The sequence below is a fragment of the Vulpes vulpes genome, chromosome 12 (assembly GCF_048418805.1).
Source record: "Vulpes vulpes isolate BD-2025 chromosome 12, VulVul3, whole genome shotgun sequence".
Taxonomy (NCBI): domain Eukaryota; kingdom Metazoa; phylum Chordata; class Mammalia; order Carnivora; family Canidae; genus Vulpes; species Vulpes vulpes.
In genome coordinates, this window is record NC_132791.1 from 47,791,713 (window position 1) to 47,817,611 (window position 25,899).

Consider the following 25,899-nt stretch of genomic DNA (forward strand, 5'->3'; position numbering starts at 1 on the left):
TTACCTGAGAATGCCATACAGACTATTCACCAACCACTAATTTTCTCTCTTCAGGAGGGCCAAACATGCCCTACTTTCAAGTCATCCTAAAAAAGAAAAAGATTTCACTGTTCAACACCCTAGACTAAAACAGTTCCTAAAGCTGCTTTTCTGTAGAAATGCAAACAATACTGTCGGCCATTTATGATTTACCCCATTTTCAATGTCCTCCAAATTTTATTTCCCATTGTCTTTTTCTTGCCTATAATTACCACTATAGCTAACCATGCCCCCAAACCGTCTAGTTATCACTAGTTTTAAGACCCCATCTGTAAAAGGTTATTCACAATGAACATCTGAGGTATTTACACCAAGCACTCAACATTTAGCTAAGTGAATCCTTTTTAGGGAAAGTCAATTGATAGCTTTTATAAATAACTATTTATATTTTATAAATAACTCCCTTGCCTCCCAACATCCTCACCGGTTCCTCCTATGGAAACCAGGATGTCACTTATCACAGAAGCACCAACTAAGTCAGCCTTTTGGGACACGTGTTTGCCTAGAACTGAAAAGCATCTCTTCTCAGAAAATTAGCAATCCAAAGCAAAATCACTACAAAGAGACCCAGTATTTACTGCTCCAAAGGGGCAACAACTCTGTTCACTCCTGAAAGTCAGTAAGAAACCAAGACAAATATACTGTCAGCCTAAAACAGAAATTAGTATGGTTGTAGTCTGTCAATTGGGATTTTCATATTTTGTTAAAGAGCTAAAGAATGCCTATAATTTTAAAGCAAATTCATACCATTTCCCTAATAAGGCATTCCTGTAGGTAACTGCAGCTATGAAACCCCTTAGGAGGGAGCAGCATGACAAGCTTTCTGTGGTGCAGAAGTAAGGCCCAGGTATTTGGATTTCAGTGAAAACTGCAAAAAATCGCATGGTCTTTTTTCACTGTACAAACCCCCTTTGGAGCACTTGGTAGTCACTCTAAAAACAAAAAGGTGACTTTCTTCCTCTACTTCTGCATTCCTCCAAGGATTCATTACCTTTCTTTTGTTTCCAAGGTAGGATTAAAGTAACTTCATACTAGCCAAACCTGTTGAGCCAGAAACACTTAAAAAGCTTTGGATTTTTAGGTTTCTCCCCATAACATCATGCCCTTACCGATTTAACCTTAATAGATAAACAATTATGCTGGCATCCTGGTATAGTTAACAACAGAGGTGGCATGAACCAGGCCCAGAATGCCAACCAGCTATCCGCTGCTGTTCTCCCAGCAGTGTAACACGTGCCTAGGTACACGGCAACCTAGGCAGCTGCCTACAGCTGGGGCCAAAGGCAGGCTAATGAAATTGCACTCACCTGGGGCTGCATTTCTCCAAAGCCCTCGGCTGTTCCCTCTGTAATCAAAGCACTTCTGGTTAGATTCAGCCAACAGTAGTGAACACTTATGTGAAGTTCAAGACCTCTACCCACAAAACTCCAGAACTTATTTCTGAGTCACAGAAATAGACAATAAAACAAAGCTTTTCCTTGGTTAGATTTATTTCCTCATGTTATTTGTTACCTATGTACCACAGCAACTCAACAGGAGCAATCCTTTAAAAAACATTTTACTGGGCAGCCCGGGTGGCTCAGTGGTTTAGGGCCGCCTTCAGTCCAGGGCGTGATCCCCGAGTCCCGGGATTGAGTCCCGCATTGGGCTCCCTGCGTGGAGCCTGCTTCTCCCTCTGCCTGTGTCTCTGCCTCTCTCTCTCTGTCATGAATAAATAAATAAATAATCTTTTTAAAAAAATAAATAAAAAACATTTTACTTTTAAATAATTTACACCCGACATGGGGCTCGCACTTATGAACCATGAGAGCAAGAGTTGCATGCTCTTGTGACTGAGCCAGCCAGGCACCCCTCAACGACAGTAAACTAATGGTCTAGTTAACAGGTAGAAGGAAGTGTGGCTCTATCCCTCAACAGCTAAGTTACAATGAACACGTGACTTAACCTCTCTGTACCTCTCAGTATAATTTGTAAAGTAGGAATGTGGGACACCTGGGTGGCTCAGCTGTTTGGTGCCTGCCTTTGGCCCAGGGCTTGATCCTGGAGTCCTGGGATAGAGTCCCACAACGGGCTCCCTGCATGGAGCCTGCTTCTCCCTCTGCCTGTGTCTCTGCCTCTCTCTTTCCATCTCTCATGAATAAATAAAAAATCTTAAAATAAAATAGGAATGTTATCAATAGCACTCTGTACACAAGGTGGCTGTTAGATCTAAAAAGAATACAAATTAAGCCCAAGAATATCTGGTATAAAGTATGTGGTCAGTAAACACTTGTTATTAAGAGCTACATTCCAGCCAAGGAGACGAATAGGGGAGAGTAGGGAGGAAAAAGTTACCAGTGGGCAGTGAATATAGAAAGTATAGTTAAGGGCAGCCCCGGTGGCACAGCGGTTTAGCGCCGCCTGCAGGCCAGGGTGTGATCCTGGAGACCCGGGATTGAGTTCCACCTCGGACTTCCTGCGTGGAGCCTGCTTCTCCCTCTGCCAGTCTCTGCCTCTCTCTGTCGCTCATGAATAAATAAATAAAAATCTTAAAAAAGAAAAAAAGATAGTTAAAAAACTAGATTGGAGAGGACGTCAATTATGAGACTTTTTGAGGTACAATAAAAGCAGTACTTGGGGATCCCTGGGTTGCTCAGCGGTTTAGCGCCTGCCTTTGGCCCAGGGCGATCCTGGAGACCCAGGATCGAGTCCCGCGTCGGACTCCCGGCATGGAGCCTGCTTCTCCCTCCTCCTGTGTCTCTGCCTCTCTCTATCATAAATGAATAAATAAATCTTAAAAAAAAAAAAGGCAATACTTTAGAAAAAAACAACAGAATGTGATAATGGGTATGAAAGGAACTGGAGACAGGCTGCCATTCCTGCCAATGACCTTAACTATTGGTTGAAAGCAGTAACCAAAATGTTGGCAAGAATGTTAACAAATATTCCTATCCATTTACCATTATAATTTACCTTATTTATTTATCTAGGGTGTCCAAAACTGTATCTTTCTCCAGCCATCCTCTAATTTCACTTTTTTTAAAAAAAAGATTTTATTTATTTACTTATTCATGAGACACAGAGAGGCAGAGACCCAGGCAGAGGGAGAAGCAGGCTCCATGCAGGGAGCCCGATGCGGACTCCGTCCCAAGACCCCAGGATCACGACCTGGGCCGAAGGGAGACGCTCAACCGCTGAGCCACCCAGGTGTCCCTCTAATTTCACTCTGAACCAACTCCAAACAATGGAGAGAAAAAGTAAAATAGAGGGGACTCATTGTTCAGATCCAAAAACGAACCTTAAAAGTGCCTGCCCCTTTCAGGAGCTCGGGTTTAAGGACCTGACGGAGCTCTGCCCCGACACGTGTTCGTCACAAATCTTCCCCAGCCCCCGGGCCCTGGCGCCAGACGCCTGGGAAGTGAGGCTCGCGGAGACCAGACCTAGGTGAGTCTCAGGGACAAGAGGGAAAGGAGCAAAACAGGGGGCGACCCCTCAAGATGCCCTCCAGACCCGGGGTCATGATGGAACGAACCCATTTTGTCCCGTGCCTCGGAAGAAGCCTCCCCACAAGCTGCGGCTCGCCCCGAGCCAGCAGACCTCCGAGGCTCCCCCCGACCTGGCCCCTACTCACCCGCACGTGTCTGGAGCGCGGCCGCGGCACTCCAGCCCGGGCACAGGCCGCAGCGGAAAGGCCGGCGGGCCGCCGAGCGAAGCCCCGCCCCGGGGCGGGGACCGAGGGGCCGGGGGGCGGGCCCGGAAGCCCCGCCCAGGAAGGTCCGGGTCGGAGAGGGGCGGGAGCCGCGGCGGCCGGGAAGCTGGAGCCTCCGGAAACGGGGGGTGGGAGTCTGGACGGGGGCTACGTTTCTTTGTTACTCACAGATGGAAGGGGGCGTTGGTGTGGAGGTGCTGAGGACGAAGCCCGGTGTGTCCCCGCGCGGGGGGCGCGCTTCCCGCCTGCCCCAGCAGCCGCTGCGCCTGTGGGCCTCTGGGTTCCAGCAGGCGCAGCCCGCCCGCCCTTCCACCTCCCACTGACGTCTCTCAGGCTTTCTCCCGTAGTTGTTCCTCGGCTGATGACCTGCCTACCCACACAGATCACCTTAGTTTTCAGGGTCTCGCCAGAAGATCGGGGGGAGGGGTTATGCCTGGCACTCTACAGCCTAACCCTGCGGGCAGCATCGCTGGTGCCCTGCAGTGGGATCCTTAGCCGAGTTGCAGTCGCTAAAGAATACCGGTTTTCTCTGCCAGAATTGCCTTGTACCGTGGCACAATCAGCCAAAGAGGCCACATCTTTAGACAGATTGCCCACCAGGTTATCAGCATTTTTTTTTTTTTAAGATTTTACTTATTTATTCATGAGAGACACACAGAGAGAGACAGAGACACACGGAGGGAGAAGCAGTCTCTCCACGGGGAGCCTGATGCAGGACTCCATCCCAGGACCCCGGATCACAACACCAGCAGGAGGCAGAGGCTCAACCAGTGAGCCACCCAGGCGTCCCTATCAGCATGTCTTTTGAACACTAAAATTTCCTTCTTGCATTACCCGGAGCCAGGTCGATTCTGTCCTGGTGAACAGTTGGTAAAGCTGAAGCCCCTCTCTTTCCTAGCCCCCACAGCAGCCTATCGGGGCTGCTCATCTATTGTACCTGGCATCTTTGCCAGGCAAGCCCCTAGGAATCAGCCACTGCCCTTGGCACCTGCCAAGATGTTTTATTATCTTCCCTCAGCTATCATTATGAAAAAAAAAAAAAAAGTGCTTCCTTTGCACCCCAGTCCTCAAAAGACCTCTGTTGAGAAAGGCCAGAGTGCTATATTGATTCCAGGTATAGAAAGACACTAGGGTCTAAGGCCAGAGAGAGAGCTAGAAGTGGTAAGCACAAATCCTCCAGTTCTGATGGACTTGGACACAAGCTCTAGTTGGAAAAAGGCTTACATAAATACAGTAATTAAAAAAGTCACTGAGCAGTGCTGAGCTGGTAGGCAGGAGCTCCACTTTGCAGTTAAATAGGAATGTGGCTGAAGACTGCTGCCATAATCAATGCCTGCATCCGGCTGTCACAGTATGTTCATAAAGGAAGGTTATGAGAGCTATAAAATCCTGCAGATTGGGTGGTAATTGTCCTGTGGAGCTCTGCTAAAGGAGAAATTGCATTGGCATCTAATATATTTTGCTTTCTTTTCTTCCAAATACACAAAATGGAGGAGAGCTACCCTGAGGATTCATGAAAAGTAAAGATGAGGTTTGTGTGAATATGTACATGTGTGCTTCCAGAGAAGAGACAGGAAGTAATTGAAGCTAGAGAGATATAGGGCCTTTGGGGAGAGAAGGACCAATGACCCGGTGACTACTGGATTTACAGATTAGTCAGGCGGGAGGCAGGATTTCTGTGGAAGGAAGGCCAGCCATTACGAGTAAGGCTGAATGCTGGGACATCTTGTCATGTCATTGAAACTGTAGTCATATTTTTTAGGTTATAGAGCATTCAGTGTCCTAAGGAGGAAAACCTAGATAGATTATGATTTCTGGGGATGCCTGGATGGCTCAGCGGTTTAGCATCTGCCTTCGGCTCAGGGTGTGATCCTGGAGTCCCGGGATGGAGTCCCACATTGGGTTCCCTGCATGGAGCCTGCTTCTCCCTCTGCCTATGTCTCTGTCTCTCTCTTTCTGTGTCTCTCATGAATAAATAAATAAAATCTTAAAAAAAAAAAAAAAAGATTATGGGCAGCCCGGGTGGCCCAGCAGTTTAGCACTGCCTTCAGCCCAGGGTATGATCCTGGAGACCTGGGATAGAGTCCCACGTCGGGCTTCCTGCATGGAGCCTGCTTCTCCCTCTGCCTGTGTCTCTGCCTCTCTCTGTGTGTATCTCATGAATAAATAAAATCTTAAAAAAAAAAAAGATTATGATTTCTGCATGTCCTAGTTAAAAAATTCTTCTTAGTCAACCTTCTTAACCTCTAATCTTTAAATTCTGAATTCATTTTGGTGAGTTGATTGATGTGGTCTTTATTTTTTTATTTTATTTTTTTAAAGATTTTATTCATTTATTCATGAGAGACACAGAGAGAGAGAAAGAGAGAGAGAGAGAGAGAGAGAGGCAGGGACACAGGCAGAGGGAGAAGCAGGCCCCATGCAAGGAGCCCAATGTGGGACTCTATCCCAGGACCCCAGGATCACGCCCTGGGCCAAAGGCAGGCGCCAAACCGCTAAGCCACCCAGGGATCCCCTGATGTGGTCTTTAACCTGTAATAGCAACTACTTTTCTACTGTGTTTCTTAATCTTTTTTTTCTTCCACACTTTATTTTTTTAAAAAGATTTTATTTATTTTTTCATGAGAGAGAGAGAGAGAGAGAGAGAGGCAAAGACACGGGCAGAGGAAAAAGCAGGCTCCATGCAGGGAGCCTGATGTGGGACTCCATCCCGGGTCTCCAGGATCACGTCCTGGGCTGAAGTCAGCGCTAAACTGCTGAGCCAACCGGGCTGCCCTTTTGTTATTATTCCTAACATTTTTTTTCTTTGCAAGAATAAGAAACATTAAATTAAAATGTGGAAGAATGGGCAGCCCATGTGGCTCTGTGGTTTAGCATCGACTTCAGCCCAGGACGTGATCCTGGAGACCCGGGATGGAGTCCCACCCACATCGGGCTCCCTACATGGAGCCTGCTTCTTCCTCTGCCTGTGTCTCTGCTCTCTCTCTCTCTCTCTCTCAAATAAATAAATAAAATCCTTAAAAAAAAAAAAAAAGGAATAACAAAAAAGAAAAGGGAAAAATTCTAGAAAAAAAAAAATGCAGCCAGATAAAAGGCAAAGGATTAGGGTAGGTCCATTAGCTCTGAGTCTGACCTCATAATCAGAAGCCTGGGCCTAAGTGATGCTAGGTCCCCAAACTTCTTGCGTGCCTTTCCCTTTCTCCTCCATCTTTACTCTCTTTGCTTCCCTTCTTGAAGACTTTTGCCCCTGAGATTGATCCTTTTCCTTTCCTCCCTGGACAGGAACCATCAGTAGATAAATGTTCAATCATTTATTCAGTCATTCAGTCAACCAGCATTTACTGAGCATCTACCATTTGCCAGACCCTACAGATAAAGTCAGAGCTGTAGATAAGTCAGAGCCATAGAGAGCTCTGCTTACCTAAAGCTTACAATCTACTGGGGAAAAAAGACAAATAGTATAGGTATCCTTGAGCAGATGTCAGAGGACAGCTAACCTAGCTGGGGTAGTCAGGGAGAGTACAGAGACGGCAGCATTCCCTCTGGATGATCCTAAGAGCTTAGAGCTGAAAAGGGATCCCTCCTTCATCCCTGTACTCTACTCCTCCCGCTTCTTCTTTGTAATAGCTATCCAGATTTGAGTGAGTGCCTGCAATTGTCCTTGTTATTTCTCAAAAGCATAGTTGAGGGACGCCTGGGTGGCTCAGCAGTTGAGCATCTGCCTTTGGCTCAGGGCATGATCCTGGAGTTCCGGGATCGAGTGCCGCATTGGGCTCCTTGCATGGAGCCTGCTTCTCCTCTGCCTATGTGTCTGCCTTTCTTTCTCTGTGTCTCTCATAAATAAATAAATAAAATCTGGGTAGCCCCAGTGGCTCAGCGGTTTAGCACTGCTTTCAGCCCAGGGCATGATACTGGGGACCCGGGATCGAGTCCCACATCAGGCTCCCTGCATGGAGCCTGCTTGTGTCTCTGCCTCTGTGTGTGTGTGTGTGTGTGTGTGTGTGTGTGTGTGTGTCTCATGAATAAATAAATAAAATCTTTAAAAATAAATAAATAAAATATTTTTTAAAAAGCATAATTGGATTGTCAAGGATATAGAGAAATTGGAATCCTCATACACTTCCCGTGGAAACGTAAAGTGGTGCAACTGCTTTGAAAAACAGTCTTTAAATGATTAAACATACGGGCAGCCCGGGTGGCTCAGCAGTTTAACCCTGACTTCGGCCCAGGGCGTGATCCTGGAGACCTGGGATCAAGTCCCATGACGGGCTCCCTTCATGGAGCCTGCTTCTCCCTCTTCCTGTGTCTCTGCCTCTCTCTCTCTCTCTCTCTCTGTTTCTCAAGAATAAATAAATAAAATCTTTTAAAAAAATGATTACACATAGAGTTACTTTATGATTCAGCAATTCCACTCCTAGGTATATACCCAAGAAAATGAACATATATGTCCATACAAAAACTTGTACACAGATTTTCATAGCAGCATTATTCAAAATAGCTAAAAGGTTGAAATAACCCAAATGTCCATTAGCTTACAAACAGATAAACAAAATGTAGGATATCCATACAGTGGAATATTATTTGGTCATAAAAAGGAATGAAGTACTAATTCATGTTACAACATGAATGAACCTTGAAAATGTTACATTTAGTTAAAGAAGCTGACCATATATTGTTTGATTCCATTCATAGGAAAGTCAAGAATAGGAAAATCTATGGAGACAGAAATTAGATTAAGGGCTGCTTAGATCTGGAGGGAAGGGAGGTGACAGCTCAAGGTTATAGGGTTGTTTGTTTTTTAGATGATAATGAATATTCTAAAATTGTGATGGTTGTACATATCTGTGAATATTATAAAAACCACTGAATTCTATATTTTAAATGGGTGAATTGTATGGTATGTCACTTCTATACCAAAGAAGCTATTAAAATAGCAATGAAAAATGTAGTTGGGGACCTGGAAGATATGCAATTCCTATTAAAAATGACTGCATGGTCATTGCCAATTTTAAGGTTTAGAAAGGACTTCTGGGTCCAATGGCCCCTCAGATCTCCTCCCTCAATATACAGAGAAGTTAATGCATCTGAGTGGCAACACAAATGGATGCAAAGGAGTAGATTGTGCATTCCCATCCTTGCACCCCCTAAATTCCCTCCCTCATAACGATTTGGTTCAACATTTATAACATACCTACTGTGTATAAGACCTATGGGGGATCCTTGGGTGGCTCAGCGCCTACCTTTCGCCCAGGGCGTGATCCTGGAGTCCTGGGATGGAGTCCCGCATCAGGCTCCTGGCCTGGAGCCTGCTTCTCTCCCTGCCTCTCTCTCTCTCTCTCTCTCTCTCTCTCTCTCTTTCTATCATGAGTAAATAAATTAAAAATCTTAAAAAAAAAAAAAAAAGACCTATGGACCTGAAAGAGACAGTATTTCTTTACTTATTCCAATGGCAAAAATTAGATCATTAATATAATGCTGTCTATATAAACAAATAAAGCTCTTTAGGAGATAGTGTGACACAAAGAATCATTGCAAGGCATCTTGTGATTCTGGACGCCTTCTGTAGCATATAGGGAAACATCATAATGACATCAGTTAGAGCAAGACCAACTCCCAGTCCTTCCTGATGTTGAGCAAGTTCCAAGAGTTGGCTCCATCCTCACATGCCTCCAATCACCTCTCCGTTTGGTTTCTAGACTCAATTAGTCTATTTCCATACCCTTCATTTTCTCACCAACTCCACCCCCACAGTGTCCAAATTGGCCCTCCAATGCTGAAACCATTTGCCAGAAATTCATTAAGCTGAACACATGGGAAATTACAGAGGAGATTTCACTTGTCACTTAGGCTCAAATATAGAAAGTAATTTTAAAAGGACAGTGGCAAGAGGCTATTTTTATCTTGCTTGTTTGTGCTGAGTTTTCTTATCTTGCTGTCACTCAGTCTCTTCCTAGTTACCTCTCTTCTCCTTCTTTAAATTAAATGTTGGCCTTTTAAATCTGTTTCTCAGGTTCTCTTATCTTATTTTACAGAGTCTTCCCTTTCTGTCCTCATCATTCATTCAGTCAACACATAATGAGTATCTACCACGTAGCAGGCCCTGTGGTAGGCACTAGGAGAAATGGAGTGACAAAAAAGACAAACATGGTCCTTACCATTATGGAGATTATAGTCTGATGAGGAAGGTGGACATCAGGTGGAATGAGTCCAGATTTGGCCACAGGAACGACTTGAGAGACTTACATGGACTTTTCTGATATTAAGTGTACCCTGTGGTAAATGGGCATGTGAAAATAGCCAGAATCCCAGCATGTTTGTGGGGTTAGGGAATGAACCTAATATAGTAAAAGGATTGGAAAGAAACCAGATATGGATTTCTATGTGATAGGGCCAAGCCCTCTGGGTAGAGAGAACCTGATTTAGGAGTCAGATTCAGTGAGATTCTAACTCCACCACCCTACATGTCAGCTGTTCGACTCTAAGTGAACTCTGGACATCAAAACCTTCACCTATAAAATGGGGATTATAATTTCTACATTCTAGGCAGTTGTGAAGATGGGATGAGATGCCTTATATAAGGGACCGGGCAGGTGCTCAACCTATGTTACTTCCTTTCTCATGACCTCCCTATCCCCACTTTGAATCACACAATTGTAAAAAGACAGAGAGAGCCCAGTCTCTCAGTTGGTGGGAAACAGAGTTCCTCCAATAGTATTCACCAATCATATGCCCAGAGAGGTGAGTTATAACTATCCTGGTTAGTATAAGTTGCTCTATGTATGCAACTTAGGACAGTCAAATCACTCCCTCCTTCTAGTGTAAAGGAAAGGCAGTAAAACACGAAGTTATAGGAAAAAGACTGAAATGAAATGCAACAAAGGGCTTCTTAGCCATGAAGCCTGCAAATGTGAGTGGATGCCAGAGAGAGCTGCATCCTTTTCCGTTAGCATGTTGACTGGGCTGGAGCAGGCCTACCTGGAGGTCGAGAATAAACGGACCTCTTCCCCTCCCGCTGAGTTTAGGGAGTCTGCAGGAGGAAATGCAGCTTCTGTCCCTTCTCCATGCTAGGCATGCTTGTGGGAGATGAACGCTGCCAGGAAGGCTATTGCTCACTGCAGCTGCCATTTCAGGCACTTAGTAAGTAAATTGAGAAGCCACTAATTTGGTTTACCTGATTCCTCCTCCCTGATAAAGAAGAAATCTTTTCAATCGGAGATTCCTTGAAGCTGAAAAGGAAGCCTGAGCTCCAGCTGCGGAAATTGGCAGAGGCAACGCTCAAAGGAATGAGCTGGGCTCCGTGGGCAGCGCAGGATTCCTGGATTCCTCCACCCCCCTGGGAAGTTTCAGGTTGCCTTTGTTCTGCAAAGTTCTTTTAAAAGGGGATGAATTTAGTTGTCCATTTTTCTCTTCACCACCATTTTGCTTTCTTCCTTCTCCTTGTCCACTCTTTCCCTCCCCCTCCTCCTTTTCCTTGTCCTCCTTCTCTCTCCTCCCAATCTCCATTTCAGCTGTTTGAGCTCATTGTCCACTCCACCGGGATTTCTGTTTCAAGAATTTCAGAATTCCTTCTCGATTTATTTGTTTTTTAAAGAATTTATTTCTTCATGAGACGGGGTGGTGGTGGGGGGAGTGGGAGACAGGGACATAGAGAGGGAAGCAGGCTCCATGCAGGAAGCCTGATGCAGGACTCGATCCCGGGTCTACCAGGATCACGCCTTGGGCTGAAGGCGGCGCTAAACCGCTGGGCCACTGGGGCTGCCCTTCCTTCTGATTTAAAGTAGCAACACCATCCTGACAACACAGGCGCAGCTCTATGTGTATTTGTAGAGATCAAGACCAAGTTTAGTCAGGTGCTTTAGGGAAAGACCTTTCCTGTGGGATTTTTAGAGCCTTTCATATGTTAATGGTTGTGAATGTCCAAGAGGAGTTAGTGAAATACTGGGAACCCAAATTTCCCAGACCTCTTTGACCTTTTTATCTAACCCCCACCCCGCAACCCCAAAGAGTATATCCTGAGACACATGGCCTTTGAAAAATTTCAGAAACATACGTTAGATTTTTTTAAAAATACTGTGACATTCATTATTTGATTTCTACACCTACGGCATAGGTAGGACGGGAAGGTTATAATAATCTCATTTTACAGATAAGTAAAACTGAGGCTCAGAGAGTAACAAATGCCTCACTCATAGTAACGTAGCAAGCCAGGAAGCAACAAAGCTAGGTCTTGCTATTTATGGTCCTCGGCTCTAGCACTACCTTACACTGCATTTAAATACAATATGTATGTGACATCCTAACTTGGCATGTGATATATGATATGGCTTCTAGGAGATACACATGACATTTTTCCTCATTCAACTGAGTATGTATGGAACATTTTTTATGTGCATCACTAATCCAAGTGCTGGGGGGCTAGAGCAGTGACAAAAATAGACAAAAACAAATTATTGCCTTCATGGAGAGCTTACATTCAAGGGGGGAGATAGAAATTATAAGATATGTAAAATATATTTTATTATATATGTTATATAATCCTAAGGGCTAAGGATAAAAATAAATTAGGGAAAAGAATAGGTACGAGTGGGAGCTGTAGTTCAGGTGCCCAGAGAGTCAGGGAAAGCTACATTAAAAAGCCTGCATGTGAATATAGACCTCAAGGAGATAAGAGAGTGACCAACCATGCAGAGATTTAGGAGTAGCTAGGAAGGGGCTCCAGCAGAGAGAAAAGCAATTTCAGTGGGCTGGAGTGAAGCAGGAGTGAGCCTTGGGTGAGGCTGAGCTGAGAAGATGGTGGGGTAGTAGGAGATGTGGTTACAGAGGGGGTGGGGTCCACATACTACATCTTATAAGGGAGTGAAGTGATATAATGCATATGAGATGCTATTATATAATAATATCATATGATAGATGTATTATGTTGTTGCATAACAAATTACCCCAAACTTTAAACATTTATATCACAGTTTCTGTGGGTAAAGGATATAGGAGAATTCAGCTGAACTGGCTCAGGGTCAGTCATGAATTTGCAGTCAGGCGGCCTGCCAGGGCTGCAGTCATTTGAAGGCTTCCTGAGAGGATCTGCTTCCAGTCCCATTCATGTGGCTGTTGACAGAGGCTTTAGTTCCTTACCACAGGAGCCTCTCCATAGGGCTACTCGCAACATGGCAACTGGCTTCCTTCAGAACAAGTGATGAAGAAGAAAGGCAGAGAGACAGAGGGAGAGAGGGACATGAAGAAGGGAGCCATAGAGTCTTTCAGATTCTAGGTTATTACACACAATTCCTTGTGTCATATTCCATTGGCCACACAAATTAACCCTTGTACAGGAGGGGGGCTATAATTGGGTAACTTTTAGGAGATGGGGCTCATTGGGGATCACCTCAGAGGTTGGCTCCCTCAACTGGCTTGCAGGAAATTTCTTCAAGCTAATTATTAGTTGAACGAATATCAAAAATATGTGCCTGGCATTAGTGTGGCCCCTATAATCATGGAGCTCACAACCTTACCTGGGTTGAGGCCTGAAAAGAGACAACACAGCAGGAACATCAGAAACCCGCTGAGAGTCTGAAGGTCTATTTCAGTTCTGCAGAAGCATGCTTATTTCTTCAAAGCCCCACTTTCTCTAGGCTTGGCCTCATTATTTCATTCACCCAATTAATACAACCTGGAATAATCTTGCTTAAACCTGCAAAGAAAAAAAATGTTTTGAGGAGAGCTGTAGAACTTCAAAGGCAGGCTGGGACCCCTCTGGGCAATTTAACCTGGAGACAACACTGGATGTTGATGAAGGGCAGAGCCAACCTATGCATCCCTCCAGAACCCTGAGGTATCTTTCTGTGAAAGAGAGGCATCCAGCCTTGTCTAAGAATGGCGACAGAGAACAGAGCATTTGTTCTGTCCCTGACGCCCAGTCCTGGGTCCATCCACAAAGATTGGCTCTTCTGAGACCCAGTGGGCCCCCTTCCCAACTCCTGCCTTGATTGGCCATGGTTGTGCAGCCAGAGTCAGCCAGCTTCCTAAATTGAGCAGCAGATGGCATCACAGCCTCAGAAGCAAGCAGCTGAAGCTGCTGGCAAGAGGAGGGCACTATTAGCAACTCAGGCTCATGCTTGGCATCTGGGGGTTCCTGGGGGTGGGAGCTGCTTCCACAGCTTCCAGCTCAGTAGAGTGTCTGTGCTGTGCCTGCAGATTGGGATATTGTTAGGCCCGTATCTCAGAGAGCAGAGCCTGGAGCCCCCAGTTAGAAAACAGATGGTGAACACAGGGTCTTTTCTATGATCTTTTCTGAAAAAGATGAAAATCAGGGACTGCTGTTCCCAGAGCAACTGTGTTTTTTTCCATCACTGCTTGTCCCTACTCATGAGGGTCATAAGGAGTATATCGAGCTTGGGGGCTGGGAGGTCCCTGGGCAGAAGGCTCCTGGGCCAAGATGGGGCCAGAGATAATTTGAGGGATCATCTAGGGAATCCCAAGAGCTCAAAACTGAATCTTTTTCACCCCCCTCAGTGACCCAGATGAGATTGGCAGGGCTTAATCCTGTAGGCCTTCTTTTTTTTAATTTTTTTCCTATAGGCCTTCTGTTTTTGCCTTAGTCTCCTTCCCTGTCTGTGTGTTTCTGACTCCTCTTCCTTCACTCTATTTCACTTTTTTTCCTCCTTCTTTCTCCCCTGTCATTTCGTACCCCCCCCCCTTTTTTAAAGATTTATTTATTTGTTCATGAGAGACCCAGAGAGAGAGGCAGAGACACAGGCAGAGGGAGAAACAGGCTCCTTGCGGGGAGCCGGATGAGGGACTTGATCCTGGATCCTGGACCCTGTGAGCGGAAGGCAGACGCTCAACTGCTGGGCCTCCCAGGTGTTCCTCCTCTGTCATTTCTATCCATTTATGTCGTTCCCTCTGTGGATCACCTCTGTTCCAGGGTGGAAAAATAAGTCAGTTGCCAAACTTCCTGGATGAAGTGTTTGGAGGCACTGGCATGCAACACCATTGTCTGCTCTCCTCCGTCCCTCCCACTTGCTGCTGCAGCTGGATGGCTAGTCCCATGGAGACCTAGACAAACGGAATTGCAGAGGTGACCAAGAGAATTTATTCTCTTTCCCCAGAGGCTGTGCCCTTTGCTTTGTAGTTGCAGACAGGAAAGCCCTCAGGAGTTTCCCAGTAGGATTAACACTAAACCTCCTGCTGACTAGGCACCCATATATGCCAATAGAATGTGAGCTTGAGGGCAGGGTGTCAGCTACCTTGTTCACTGCTACATCCAAAGTATCTAGTAAATAGTAGTTATTCAATAAAAATTTGTTAAAAATAGGGACACCTGGGTGGCTCAGCGGTTTGGCACCTGCCTTCCACCTGGGGCATGATCCTGGGGTCCCGGGATCAAGTCCTGCATTGGGCTCCTTGTGTGGAGCCTGCTTCTCCCTCTGCCTGTGTCTCTCTCTCTCTCTTTTTGTGTCTCTTGTGGATAAATAAATAAAATATTTTTTAAAATGTTAAAAATAAAAGTAGATGGATGGAAGGTGAATGTTGACCTTTGCATTAGGCACTGGAGTACATTCAAGGTAACATCTCCATCCATAAAGAGAGCAATCACCCATAATCCAGAATAGTAACTACTAAGGTGGGTGCTTGGGTCCACACTGTGAACATAGGGAAGGTTTTGTTCACTCACTAATTCAACAATTAGGCTCTCAATGGAGAGCCTACCAGTATTAGACTCTACTCTTGGGTTATAGCTGGGAAGAAGGTAGGCTCCCAGTTGGGTGTGGGAAACATATGAGCAAAGAAATAGGTAGTAACAGACCAGATAAATGCTGTCCTCGGGGAAATAATGGGCAGTGGGGGCAGAAAGCAGAGGCATCTCACTTCATGAGGGGGGCTCTGGAAAGCTCTGTGGTAAAGTGAGTCCAGGCTGAGACTTGCCTGAAAAGTTAGTAGAAGTCAGCTTGGGAGGGAAAGAGAGTTACAGCCACGGGAACATTGTGTAGTCAAAAGAGGTCAGGCAGGTTTCAAGAACAGAGTAAAGTGTCAGGAAATCTGGCTGGAGTACCAGTAGGGTGGTAAGCAGGACTAGAAGACATGAAGCAAGAGAATTGGGTGGGAGTGGGGTGGAAGAAGCAACCCAAACCAGGATGAGTTATGACTTTACTTTCAGGGGGTGGCAAACCATTTGAATGTTTTTAAGAAGGGAAGCAATGAGATCAAATTTGGATTTTAAAAAGTTTACTCTGGGGGATCCCTGGGTGGCTTAGCGGTTTAGCGCCTGCCTTTGGCCCAGGGCGCGATCCTGGCGACCCGGGATCGAGTCCCACGTCGGGCTCCTGGCATGGAGCCTGCTTCTCCCTCTGCCTGTGTCTCAGCCTCTCTCTCTCTCTCTCTCTCTATGTCTGTCATAAATAAATAAATCTTTAAAAAAAATAAAAAGTTTACTCTGGTGCAGTGTGGGCATTGAATGGTGTAGGGCTAGAGAGGTTTCCTAGAGACCAGAGAAAGCAATCCAGGCAAGAAATGATAGCTTGAGTGATAATGACATCCTTGGGGCTGGAGATGATGTTTGAGCCAAGCCTGAGGATAATTGGGAATGTTCCTGAAGAAAAACTTGGGGTAGAAGGGATGCTGGCATCCCAGAGAGAAAAAATGCACATGTAAATATTTTAAGAATTTGGCGTGTTTGGGGAAGCACATGTGGTTATTTATATATTTGTAGCCTGTGAGAGGGCACAGGGCTAGGTCGTGGGAGATTAAGTAGAGAGGAGCTAGCCATTCCTGAAGAGCTTTTAAGGCCCAGGGTCAGGCCAGATTCTTCTTTAGAGTTGGGGAGGACAAGATGGGTCTGTAGAGCCTTTCTCTCCAGACACTCAAATTATCTGCAGGTGTTCCAGAGGGTCCTGATCCATCCAGGCATTTTCAAAACAAATGTATCACCTAGATCCTGAAAGACAAGGGCAAACAATATATAAGGAGGTAAAGGGGGTTGTGGGAACTGGAATAAGCAAGTTGATCAAGACAGGGAGTGGGCAGAATGGGAAACACTTCCTGCCAAGCAGAGAGAGGAGCAAGGCTGAGTGAGATGGGTCTCATCAGAACTTGAAAATCCCAATTCTAGAATATATTCTTCACTCACTCTTCCCACTTCTACCTCCTGACCTCGAAGACTTCCTTACAGACATCTGCCCCAAAGAAGACCTTTCCCCCAAAGAAGAGAGTTGCAAAAAGGTAGAGAGCAGGGACCAATTAGTGTAACGGTTAAGAAATTGGGCTCTGTTTCTTCCTTGGTTTCCAAGAGGGCAAATCACTTCCTTACCTGACATGAGGACAGTAACACCTACCTCATCAGTGCTGAAAGGTGGAAATGAAGTAATCTGAACAGTAAACTTACACAGTGAAGCTTCTCAATAAATCCTTGGTGTTTTTAAAATTCTTGGGGCGGTGGTGGGGGCAGAGAGAGATAGGAAGGGATATAGGTAGGGAGGGCTGAGTGGAAGACAAGTGAGTTCCAATCTGTGCAGAATTTTTTAGGGGTTTACATGGCCCATGGGACAAAATCCTCCACCAAAGTTGATTCCTGCCTACCTGTCCTGCTACATTTCCTGATGCTCCCAACCTCCCTTTACAGACTAAATGTGATCCTACCACCTGTGATTCCCAAAACAGAGCAAGTTCTTCAAGCCTTCCCATGAGCTGTTGTGGAGAAAAAAATGCCCCTCAAACCTATCTTCATACCACATATCAGGAACCTGTCAGCTACCTGGAACAAAGGTTGGTAAGGGAATATATATTGTGGGTATATATATTGTGGGAAAGGAGTGGAGGACCAAGGGAGGGAGGAGCAGGGGAAAGCTCATAAAGCACAAATAAATAGCGTTTGACTTAGTACCTAGGTGAGGCAGAGGGCCACGCAGGCTGATGTGCATGCTTCTCTTGGTGGTGAGGCCAAGACTGGGGGAGAGGAGAGAAAGGGCAGAGGTTTAAGGGTGTCCCAGCATATGCCTGATCTTCGACCGCCTCCTCTGTTTTCTCTTTCTTTTCTTCCTTTAGGGCCTAAATTCCCTCGGAGGGAATTGCAAGCCTGAGAATGTTGACCTGAGACTAACTCCTTTTAGGAACTAAGACCCCAGGATACAAAGGTCCAGTTTTTTTTTTTTTTAAGATTTTATTTATTTATTCGTGAGACACAGAGAGAGAGAGATTGAGGCAGAGACACAGGCAGAGGCAGAAGCAGGCTCCGCGCAGGGAGCCCAATGTGGGACTCGATCCCGGGACTCCGGGATTACGCCCTGGGCTGAAGGTGGCCCTAAACCGCTGAGCCCCCGAGGCGTCCCCAAAGGTCCAGTTATAATTCAGTGTGGGAAATGCATTATGAAGACTTGTGCAGAGGGTTATGGGAGCCTGTGGGCTTCGCAGAGGCAGGGAGCTGGGTCTTGGCAAAGGAATAGATTATCAGGTGGACAAGGGTTTCTAAGAGGTGAGCACAGCATGAAGGTGGGCAGATTCTGCCTGGTTCGCATGAGGATAGAGTATATTCTTCGCTCGTCCTCCTTGCCTCCATCTCCCAGTTGAGCTCCTGCACCTCCTCCCAGGCCCCCGTTAGAGTCACTGACTACTAGAGCTGGATCTATATATATGATCTATATATGATAAATATATCATATATATATATATATATATATATAGATAGATAGATAGGAAGGGATATATATATATATATATATATATCCCTTCCTATCTCTCTCTGCCCCCACCACCGCCCCAAGAATTTTAAAAACACCATACATATATATATGATCTTGGTGATCTTGCAGGTCATCCCAGTCTTGCATTTTATATTTTAGGAAACAGAGACCCATAGGGGGGAGGAAACTTGTGTGAGGTCTCCCAGTGAATGAAGAACTCCATCAGATCTCAGAGTTTCCGACTCATCTCTGCTTATATTTCCCAGTTCTATGTTGCCTCAACCTCAACTACTTTGGCCTCCATCCTCCAGGGGCTGAGTTTTGTTTTGTTTTGTATTTTTCTGGGTGAGGATAGAGAAGGGATTTTTTTTTTTTTTTTTACCTAACTCTCTGTTACCAAAAAATAATAATTACAACTATCCCTTATCAAACATTTCCTATGGGTCTGGCACAGTTCAAGGTGCGAGGGACATAAACTGAATAGTTTCCCCTTGCATGCAGCTCACATTCTAGGGTGGAGACAGAAGTTAAATAAACAAACGTGTCATGTGGTGTTACCTAATAGGTGCTATGAAGAAAATTGAGGTTGAAAAAGGGGGGGCGGTGAGTGTGCCTAGAAGGAGGCTGTTTTGGAGAGTTACCTATTGAAATGTATGCTCTCTAGATGTATCAGTTCCCTGTTGCTGCATAACAAATTACTCTAAAACTCAGAGGCCTATAACAGCAATAAATTATCATCTCAGATTTTCTGAGGGTCAAGAATTCAGAAGTGGCTTAACTGGGCCATTCTGGCTCAGGATCTTTCATTTAAAAAACAATTTTTTTTAGATTTTATTTATTCATGAGAGACATTGGCAGAGAGAGAAACAGGCTCCCTATGGGGAGCCCGATGCGGAACTCGATCCCAGGACCCCAGGGTAATACCCTGAGCCGAAAGCAGATACTTAACCAATGAGCCACCCAGGTGTCCCACTCATGGTCTTTTTTTTTTTTTTTTAAGATTTTATTTATTTATTCATGAGAGACAGAGAGAGAGAGAGACAGAGAGAGAGGCAGAGACACAGGCAGAGGGAGAAGCAGGCCCCATGCAGGGAGCCCGACATGGGACTCGATTCCGGGTTTTCAGGATCACACCCCGGGCGGAAGGCAGTGCTAAACCGCTGAGCCACCCGGGCTGCTCACTCATGGTCTTTCTTGATGCTGTGGTCAAAATGTCAGACAGGACTGCAGTTGCCTGAAACCTTGACTGGGCCTGGAGGATTCTCTTCTTGGATGGTTCACTTACATGGCTGTTGGGTGGACATCTCAGTCGCTCACATATGGGTGGCCCTCCCCATAGGGCTGTTTGAGTATCTTCATGACATGGCAGCATGAGCATGATCTAAGAAAGAAAGCAAGGAGGAAGACACAATGCCTTTTTTAAAAAAAACTTTTTATTTAGGAATAATTTTAGATTTATAGACAAGTTACAAAGATAGTACAGAGAGTTCTTTTACATACTGCACTCAGCTTCCTCTGACATTAATATCTTATATAATCCTGGTACATTTCTCAAAGTCAAGAGATTTAAGGTTGGTACATTACTATTAAATAAACTACAGACTTTATTCAGATTTCACTATTCGGATTTCACCAGTTTTTCCATTAATGACTTTTCTGTTCCAGGATACAGTCCAGGAGATCACATTGTGGTTTAGTCATCATGTTTCTTTTAGTCTCCTGTGATCAACAATAATTTTCTACTCTTTCATAATCTTTTTTTTAAAGTTTTTATTTTAATTCCAGTTAGTTAACATACAATGTATGCTTAGTCTCAGGTATACAATACAGTGATTCAGCAATTCCATACTACATCCCCCAGTGCTCATCACAGGTATGCTCCTTAATCCCCCATGGCCTATTTCACTCATCCCCCCACCCATCCTCCCACTCACCTCTCCTCTGGTAACCATCAATTGGTTCTCTAGAATTGAGAGTCTGTTTTTTTTGTTTGTTTGTGTGTCTCTTTTTTTCCCCCATTGCTTGTTTGTTTTGATCCTTAAATTCCACATATGAATGAAATCATATGATATTTCTTTTTGATGGACTTATTTCACTTAGCATTGTACTCTTTAGCTCCATCCTTGTTGCAAATGGCAAGATTTCATTCTTTATTATGGCTGAGTAATATTCCATCATGTATATAATGTGATACATATATTTTTAAAAGATTTTATTTATTTATTCATGAAAGACACACAGAGAGAGGCAGAGACATAGGCAGAGGGAGAAGCAGGCTCTCCCCACTGGGAGCTGGATTTGGGACTCGATCCCAGGACCTTGGGATCATGACCTGAGCCAAAGGCAGACACTCAATCCCTGGGCCACCCAGGTGTCCCTACACCACATCTTGTTTATCTCTTTATCAATTGATGGACACTTGGGCTGCTTCCATAATTTAGCTATTATAAATAATGTTGCTATAGGGGTATATACATCCCTTTGAACTGGTGTTTTTGTTTTCTTTGGGTAAATACTCAGTCATTAGATTGCTGGATCCTAGGATAATTCTGTTTTTAACTTTTTGAGGAACCTCCATCTTGTTTTCTAGAGTAGCTGCACCAATTTGCATTCCCACCAACAGTGAAAGGGAGTTCCCCTTTCTCCATATCCTTGCCAACACCTGTTGTTTCTTGTGTTGTTGATTTTAGCCATTTTGATAGGTGTAAGGTGTATTTTATTGTAGGTTTTTTTTATTTTTAAAGACTTTATTTATTTATGAGAGGCACAGAGAGAGAGGCAGAGACACAGGTGGAGGGAGAAGCAGGCTCCAAGCAGGGAGCCTGACGTGGGACTCGATCTCGGGTCTCCAGGATCACGCCCTGTGCTGAAGGCAGCGCTAAACCACTGAGCCATCAGGGATGCCCTATTTTATTGTAGTTTTGATTTGCATTTCACTGATGGTAAAAACATGGAACCCTTCATGAATGTGCATGTCCTTCTTGCACAAAGGCCATGCTAATCTTCTCTGTATCATTCCAACTTTAGTATATGTGCTGCCAAAGCAAGCACTGTTTTTATAGTCTTGACAATTTTGAAGAATACTGATCAGATATTATGTAGAATGTCCCTTAATTTGCGTTTGCCTGATGTTTTCTCATTGCCAGATTAAGGCAACCATAAAGCCTTTTATGACCTTGTCTTTGAAGTCAAACACTGTTACTTTGACTGTATTCTTTTATTTAGGAAGTAGACACTAAGTCAACCCAACGTTCAAGAGGGTGGGGGGATTGGGTTCTACCTCTTGAAAGGAGGAGTATCAGAGATTTTGTGGGCATATTTCTTTTTTTTTTTTTTTTTTTTTTAGAATGTGTTTTTTTTTTTTTTAATTTTTATTTATCTATGATAGTCACAGAGAGAGAGGCAGAGACACAGGCAGAGAGAGAAGCAGGCTCCATGCACCGGGAGCCTGATGTGGGATTTGATCCCAGGTCTCCAGGATCGCGCCCTGGGTCAAAGGCAGGCGCTAAACCGCTGCGCCACCCAGGGATCCCTTGTGGGCATATTTCAAAATCACCACAGGGGAGTCAAGGAAGGCCTCCTTGATACAGTGACATTTGAACAAAACATATTAAGCAAGGGAACGAGCCACAGAGAGATTAAGAGAAAGCTTTCTAGACACAAGGGACAGCCAGAAAGGGCCTGAGGCAGCAATGTGCACAGCAGTGTTTAAGGAGTATGTCAAGAAGCCCATGTGGCTTACTAGAGACAGCAAGGGGAAGAGTGGTGGGGCATGAGGTCATTAAGTTTGAGGGCTGGGGGTTAGGTAGGTAATGTAGGGCTTTGCGGGTCATAGTAAGGATTTGGATTTTATGCTGAGTGAAATGGGAAGCCATTGAAGGGTTCTGAGCAGAACAGTGACATGATTCTAAAAGGATCATTCTGGTTGCTGTGTGCATACACTGTAGATAGGAAGAGCAGAAGTTGGGTATCAGATGAGAAAGAACTGTGTTCTTCCAGAAAGAGGCTCTTCCCATAAAACAGGAGAGAGATATGTTTATTGCATCAATCCCTAATTCAAGGCCCATTACAAGGATTAGAGAAGATAACATAGCTGGGGGGCCTGGCATACAGTAGGTGCTAAGCATATCAAAGTCTCAAGGAATAGCAGTCCCTTGAGGAAGAAAATGAGTACCTTCCACTGTCTGGAAGTAACTGAATTACCCACTGGAGCTTAGGTTCTTTTATGTCCAACATGTGGCTTGGCCCTAGGGATATAAAGGAAAAACTGAGTTCTTGACTTTGAGGAGCTCAGAATCTGGTGAGGTGGACATTGCTGCAAGAAATAATCCCAACTCAACTGGCCAAGTGCTACAACTGATTTGGGACAGGAAACTCTGGTGGGCCTAGGAGGAATGCCTGATTCGGGGAAAGTACCAAAGGACTCATTTGACACTCAACTTCCACCCTTGCCACCAATACTCTATTCATACAGAAGCCAGACTCCAAACTCAAAGCTGTCTGAATCTCAAGGCCCACATTCCAGCCACTCTGATACACTGCCAGCCCTTGGGAAGCATAGTCTTCCTACACTTACCCCCACAGTCTTGCCATTTATACCTTCAGAAGATGCTGCTATTCAATGGATTGAGGAGTTTTCAAAATCCTGAGAGAGGTAAAGCAAGGCTTATTATCCTCTGATTTATATTTACTGCAAGTTACATTAAATAGCACATACCGTGGGAGAGGAAATAGCTCTCTGTTGGGTATTGGATTCCTGTGGTCTCAAGGCTTTGGCAAGGCTTCTCTAGATAAGGATGTGGGAAGGTCAGTGCTATGGTTCTGAGACCTCCTCCCTCATAGGCCCACCAGCGCTGGTTCAAAAAACCCATAAAAAACCCTCTATTTTATAGGGGGAGAAAAATGCCCTCTGCAGGGGAAAGGTTTTGGTACAAGACTGGACTTTCAGCAATGGAAGTTGGCCTCTGAAATCACCAATTGCAATTTCGTTGGATGAGCTCTCTCTCAAGAGAGGCATGGTAAAGAGCAGCAAGCAAGGAAGCAAAAAAGAACAAGAATGAGAGTGAAGCAGAACTTGAGGATAGAATTAGTAGATGCTGAACTGATCTGTGGGACAGGAAGGGTGCAAGATCTGATGAAAGTGAAAAATAGGGGATCCCGAGGTGGCTCAGCGGTTTGGCGCTCAGGGCGCGATCCTGGAGCCCTGGGATTGAGTCCCACGTCGGACTCCCGGCATGGAGCCTGCTTCTCCCTCTGGCTGTGTCTCTGCCCCTCTCTCTCTATTATGAATAAATAAAAAATTTTAAAAATAAGTGAAAAATAAAAAAAAGAAAACAGCTGAAAAGGATGGAGGAGATAATGGGTTTCTTCCTCACTAGACACACACCAGCTGGTAACATTTCCCTCTGTTGGTGGAGAGCCAGTGAGCACCTCCAGCACCTGCCCCCCCACCTCCGTCCACCCTCCCCATCACATCACTGCGTGGGAGGTGGGCTGGGGCTCACTCCCCAGGAGCTTCTCACCCCATCGTGCCTTCTACAAGTATTCTTACTAAGAACCTGCTTCAGGTCAGAAACTGCTCAAAGTGCTGGGCGATAGCTGTGAACAAGGCAATAAGCATGCAAGCGAGTTAATAAGCCCGTTGTAGATAATGGCAAACGCTATGAAGAAAGTAAAATGGGTGTAACAGAATGGGGTGTTGTCTGTGCAATGGCAACACTAACAGGACTGTCCTCACTGGGTTGCTATGAAGATTAGCAGAATTAATCCATGGAAGCGCTTAGCACAGTGCCTGGCATAGAGTGAGTTCTCCTTGCTGTTATCCATCCATTCTCCCTCCCTCTCATCCTTTCTTCTGTCCTTCCTTCTTCCACTCTGCCTAAAACTCTCCCTTTCTCCCTATGTCTTCCTCTCTCATTCATCCGTCCCTTTCTCCTTTCTCTCCTTTCCACCCTCCCTTCATAAGGCAATAGCCTTGCTCTTTCCTCCCTAAATTGAAGGGCAGTAGTGTAGTAAAACAAATTGCTGTCAACAAAGTACATTTCCACTGTATTCATCCCCATGCAGAGAAGATTTATCAGGGTCTCTCACCCTGCACTGTTATGTAAATGTGGTAATCCAGTGGAAATATGATATCTGAGGAGTCTGAGGATAAAGACACCATAAAAACTATCAATTACCCACTGGAGCTTAGGTTTGGTTAACTCCCTCACTGCCTTGCCTGTTTTCTGCCTTTCCCCTCTAGGGGAAAGCTTGACAGGTGATTACAGCTTGTAAAAGATGCTTTCTTCCTCCTTGGGACCTAGGAGGTCATCTGGAGGATCAAATGTTTGTAAAGTGCCTGAGAAATTTTAAAGTGCTACATAATTCAAGGGTATTATTATTTCCATTGTCATGTGGGCCATCTCTGTGCCTCTTCTGTGTGACAGATGCCTGCTGTGTCTGCAAGCCTAGGCTGACCCCACGCTTGGGTGTCTGTAATCTCCTTCTGCCTCCTGAACCTATAAGCAATGCTCCTTCTTTTCCCTCTTTCTAGGTACCCCCTGGGCACCCCAGGATCACATTGATGTTTGTCCTAGGAGTTTAATAGGAAGTTAAGCTCTCAAGAGGGATGAGAATCCTGAATGGCCCACCACATTCTCACCACTCAGGAGTAAAGAGTGGGGTGGGTTGAAGAACCATGGGTAGAGCTAGGAGGGAAGCTAGGGTCAAAGCCTTCAGCCCCAGCAGACCTCAGGGCAGCTGTACGGAGAGCCTCAGGGATGCATGTGCTGCCCTAGATGCCCTGAAGGCTGTGTCCAGAAAGACCTACACTGTCTTCTATCCCAAAACAGGCAGGCAGAAGAGCCTAATGGTTCAGATCCCAATATATGAGTCTTGGGTTAAACTCCCATTCTGCTGCTTTCCAAATTATTTCTCTCTTACTTTTCTCATTTGCCAAATAGCAGTGATAATAGCATCTTTTCATCTAGTCATTGTGAGGAATAAATGAAACAAAGCTTGTGAAGCACTTAGCATGTAGTAAAATAATTTCGTTGTTGTTTCAAGTGTTGCTGAGAATGCTTTCTACATCATTGGCCCTGTTCCTCGAAGGCCTGGCCATGGGGATACAAACCTTGCCTGGCTACCTACCCCAGGAAAAGGTCCCTAAGTCTGGGTTGTGCCTGTTTATCTTGAGAACCCAGCAGCCCCAAGGGGGCTGGAGTTGAGGGACCCTAAAAGACCATAGAAAGGCAAGAAGAATTTTGGGGGAGGTGGGTGTTTCTTATGCAGAAATGTCAAGAGTCAAAGCTGGAAGTGGGGGAGGTGGCGGGGGTGGGGGGAGGAGGGAAAAAGATAGGATGTTTCTAAGCTGCCAGAATCTGGATGGGGCTGCAACTCTGGGGCTCTGGCACTTCCTGCCACCCCCAGTCTTGGGAATGAATCACCAGAGGGAGGCCTGATGGAGGTGTCACGCTCTGCCCACAGATCATCGGTCTGTTCCCCAAAAGAGGGCTGATG

The 25,899-nt window shown here is 45.2% G+C and overlaps 2 protein-coding genes and 1 non-coding gene across 35 annotated transcripts in view; 1 reads left to right on the top strand and 2 right to left on the bottom strand.

Moving 5' to 3' along the window:
• The window catches only part of MATR3 (matrin 3), a 61,465-nt gene extending 50,299 nt beyond the window's left edge, over positions 1-11,166 (bottom strand). For 9 of the 27 annotated variants that reach the window (XM_072728435.1, XM_072728413.1, XM_026001349.2 and 6 more), the window contains exons 1-3: positions 3,650-3,766; positions 1,347-1,384; positions 5-86 (exon numbers count right to left, since the gene is read on the bottom strand). The gene's annotated coding sequence lies outside the window, so the exon portion shown is untranslated. Of the gene's footprint in view, positions 1-4; positions 87-1,346; positions 1,385-3,649; positions 3,768-3,895; positions 4,084-9,882; positions 9,998-10,898 lie in introns of those variants that run through there. The other 18 variants (XM_072728437.1, XM_072728416.1, XM_072728450.1 and 15 more) reach the window with 15 other exon arrangements.
• SIL1 (SIL1 nucleotide exchange factor) overlaps positions 1-25,899 on the top strand; it is a 288,423-nt gene that overhangs the window by 18,606 nt on the left and 243,918 nt on the right. The window contains exons 1-3 of one of the 7 annotated variants that reach the window (XM_072728455.1): positions 3,428-3,462; positions 17,343-17,485; positions 17,765-17,853. Coding sequence is in view for 3 of the 7 variants with exons in the window: in XM_072728453.1 (XP_072584554.1) it covers positions 17,403-17,485 (83 nt within the window). In the remaining 4 variants the exon portion in view is untranslated. Of the gene's footprint in view, positions 1-3,423; positions 3,463-10,574; positions 11,075-17,342; positions 17,486-17,764; positions 17,854-25,899 lie in introns of those variants that run through there. The other 6 variants (XM_026001355.2, XM_072728456.1, XM_072728454.1 and 3 more) reach the window with 6 other exon arrangements.
• On the bottom strand, positions 21,344-21,450 carry LOC112922019 (U6 spliceosomal RNA). The gene has a single exon (XR_003235360.1). It is a non-coding gene; the product is annotated as a U6 spliceosomal RNA (small nuclear RNA).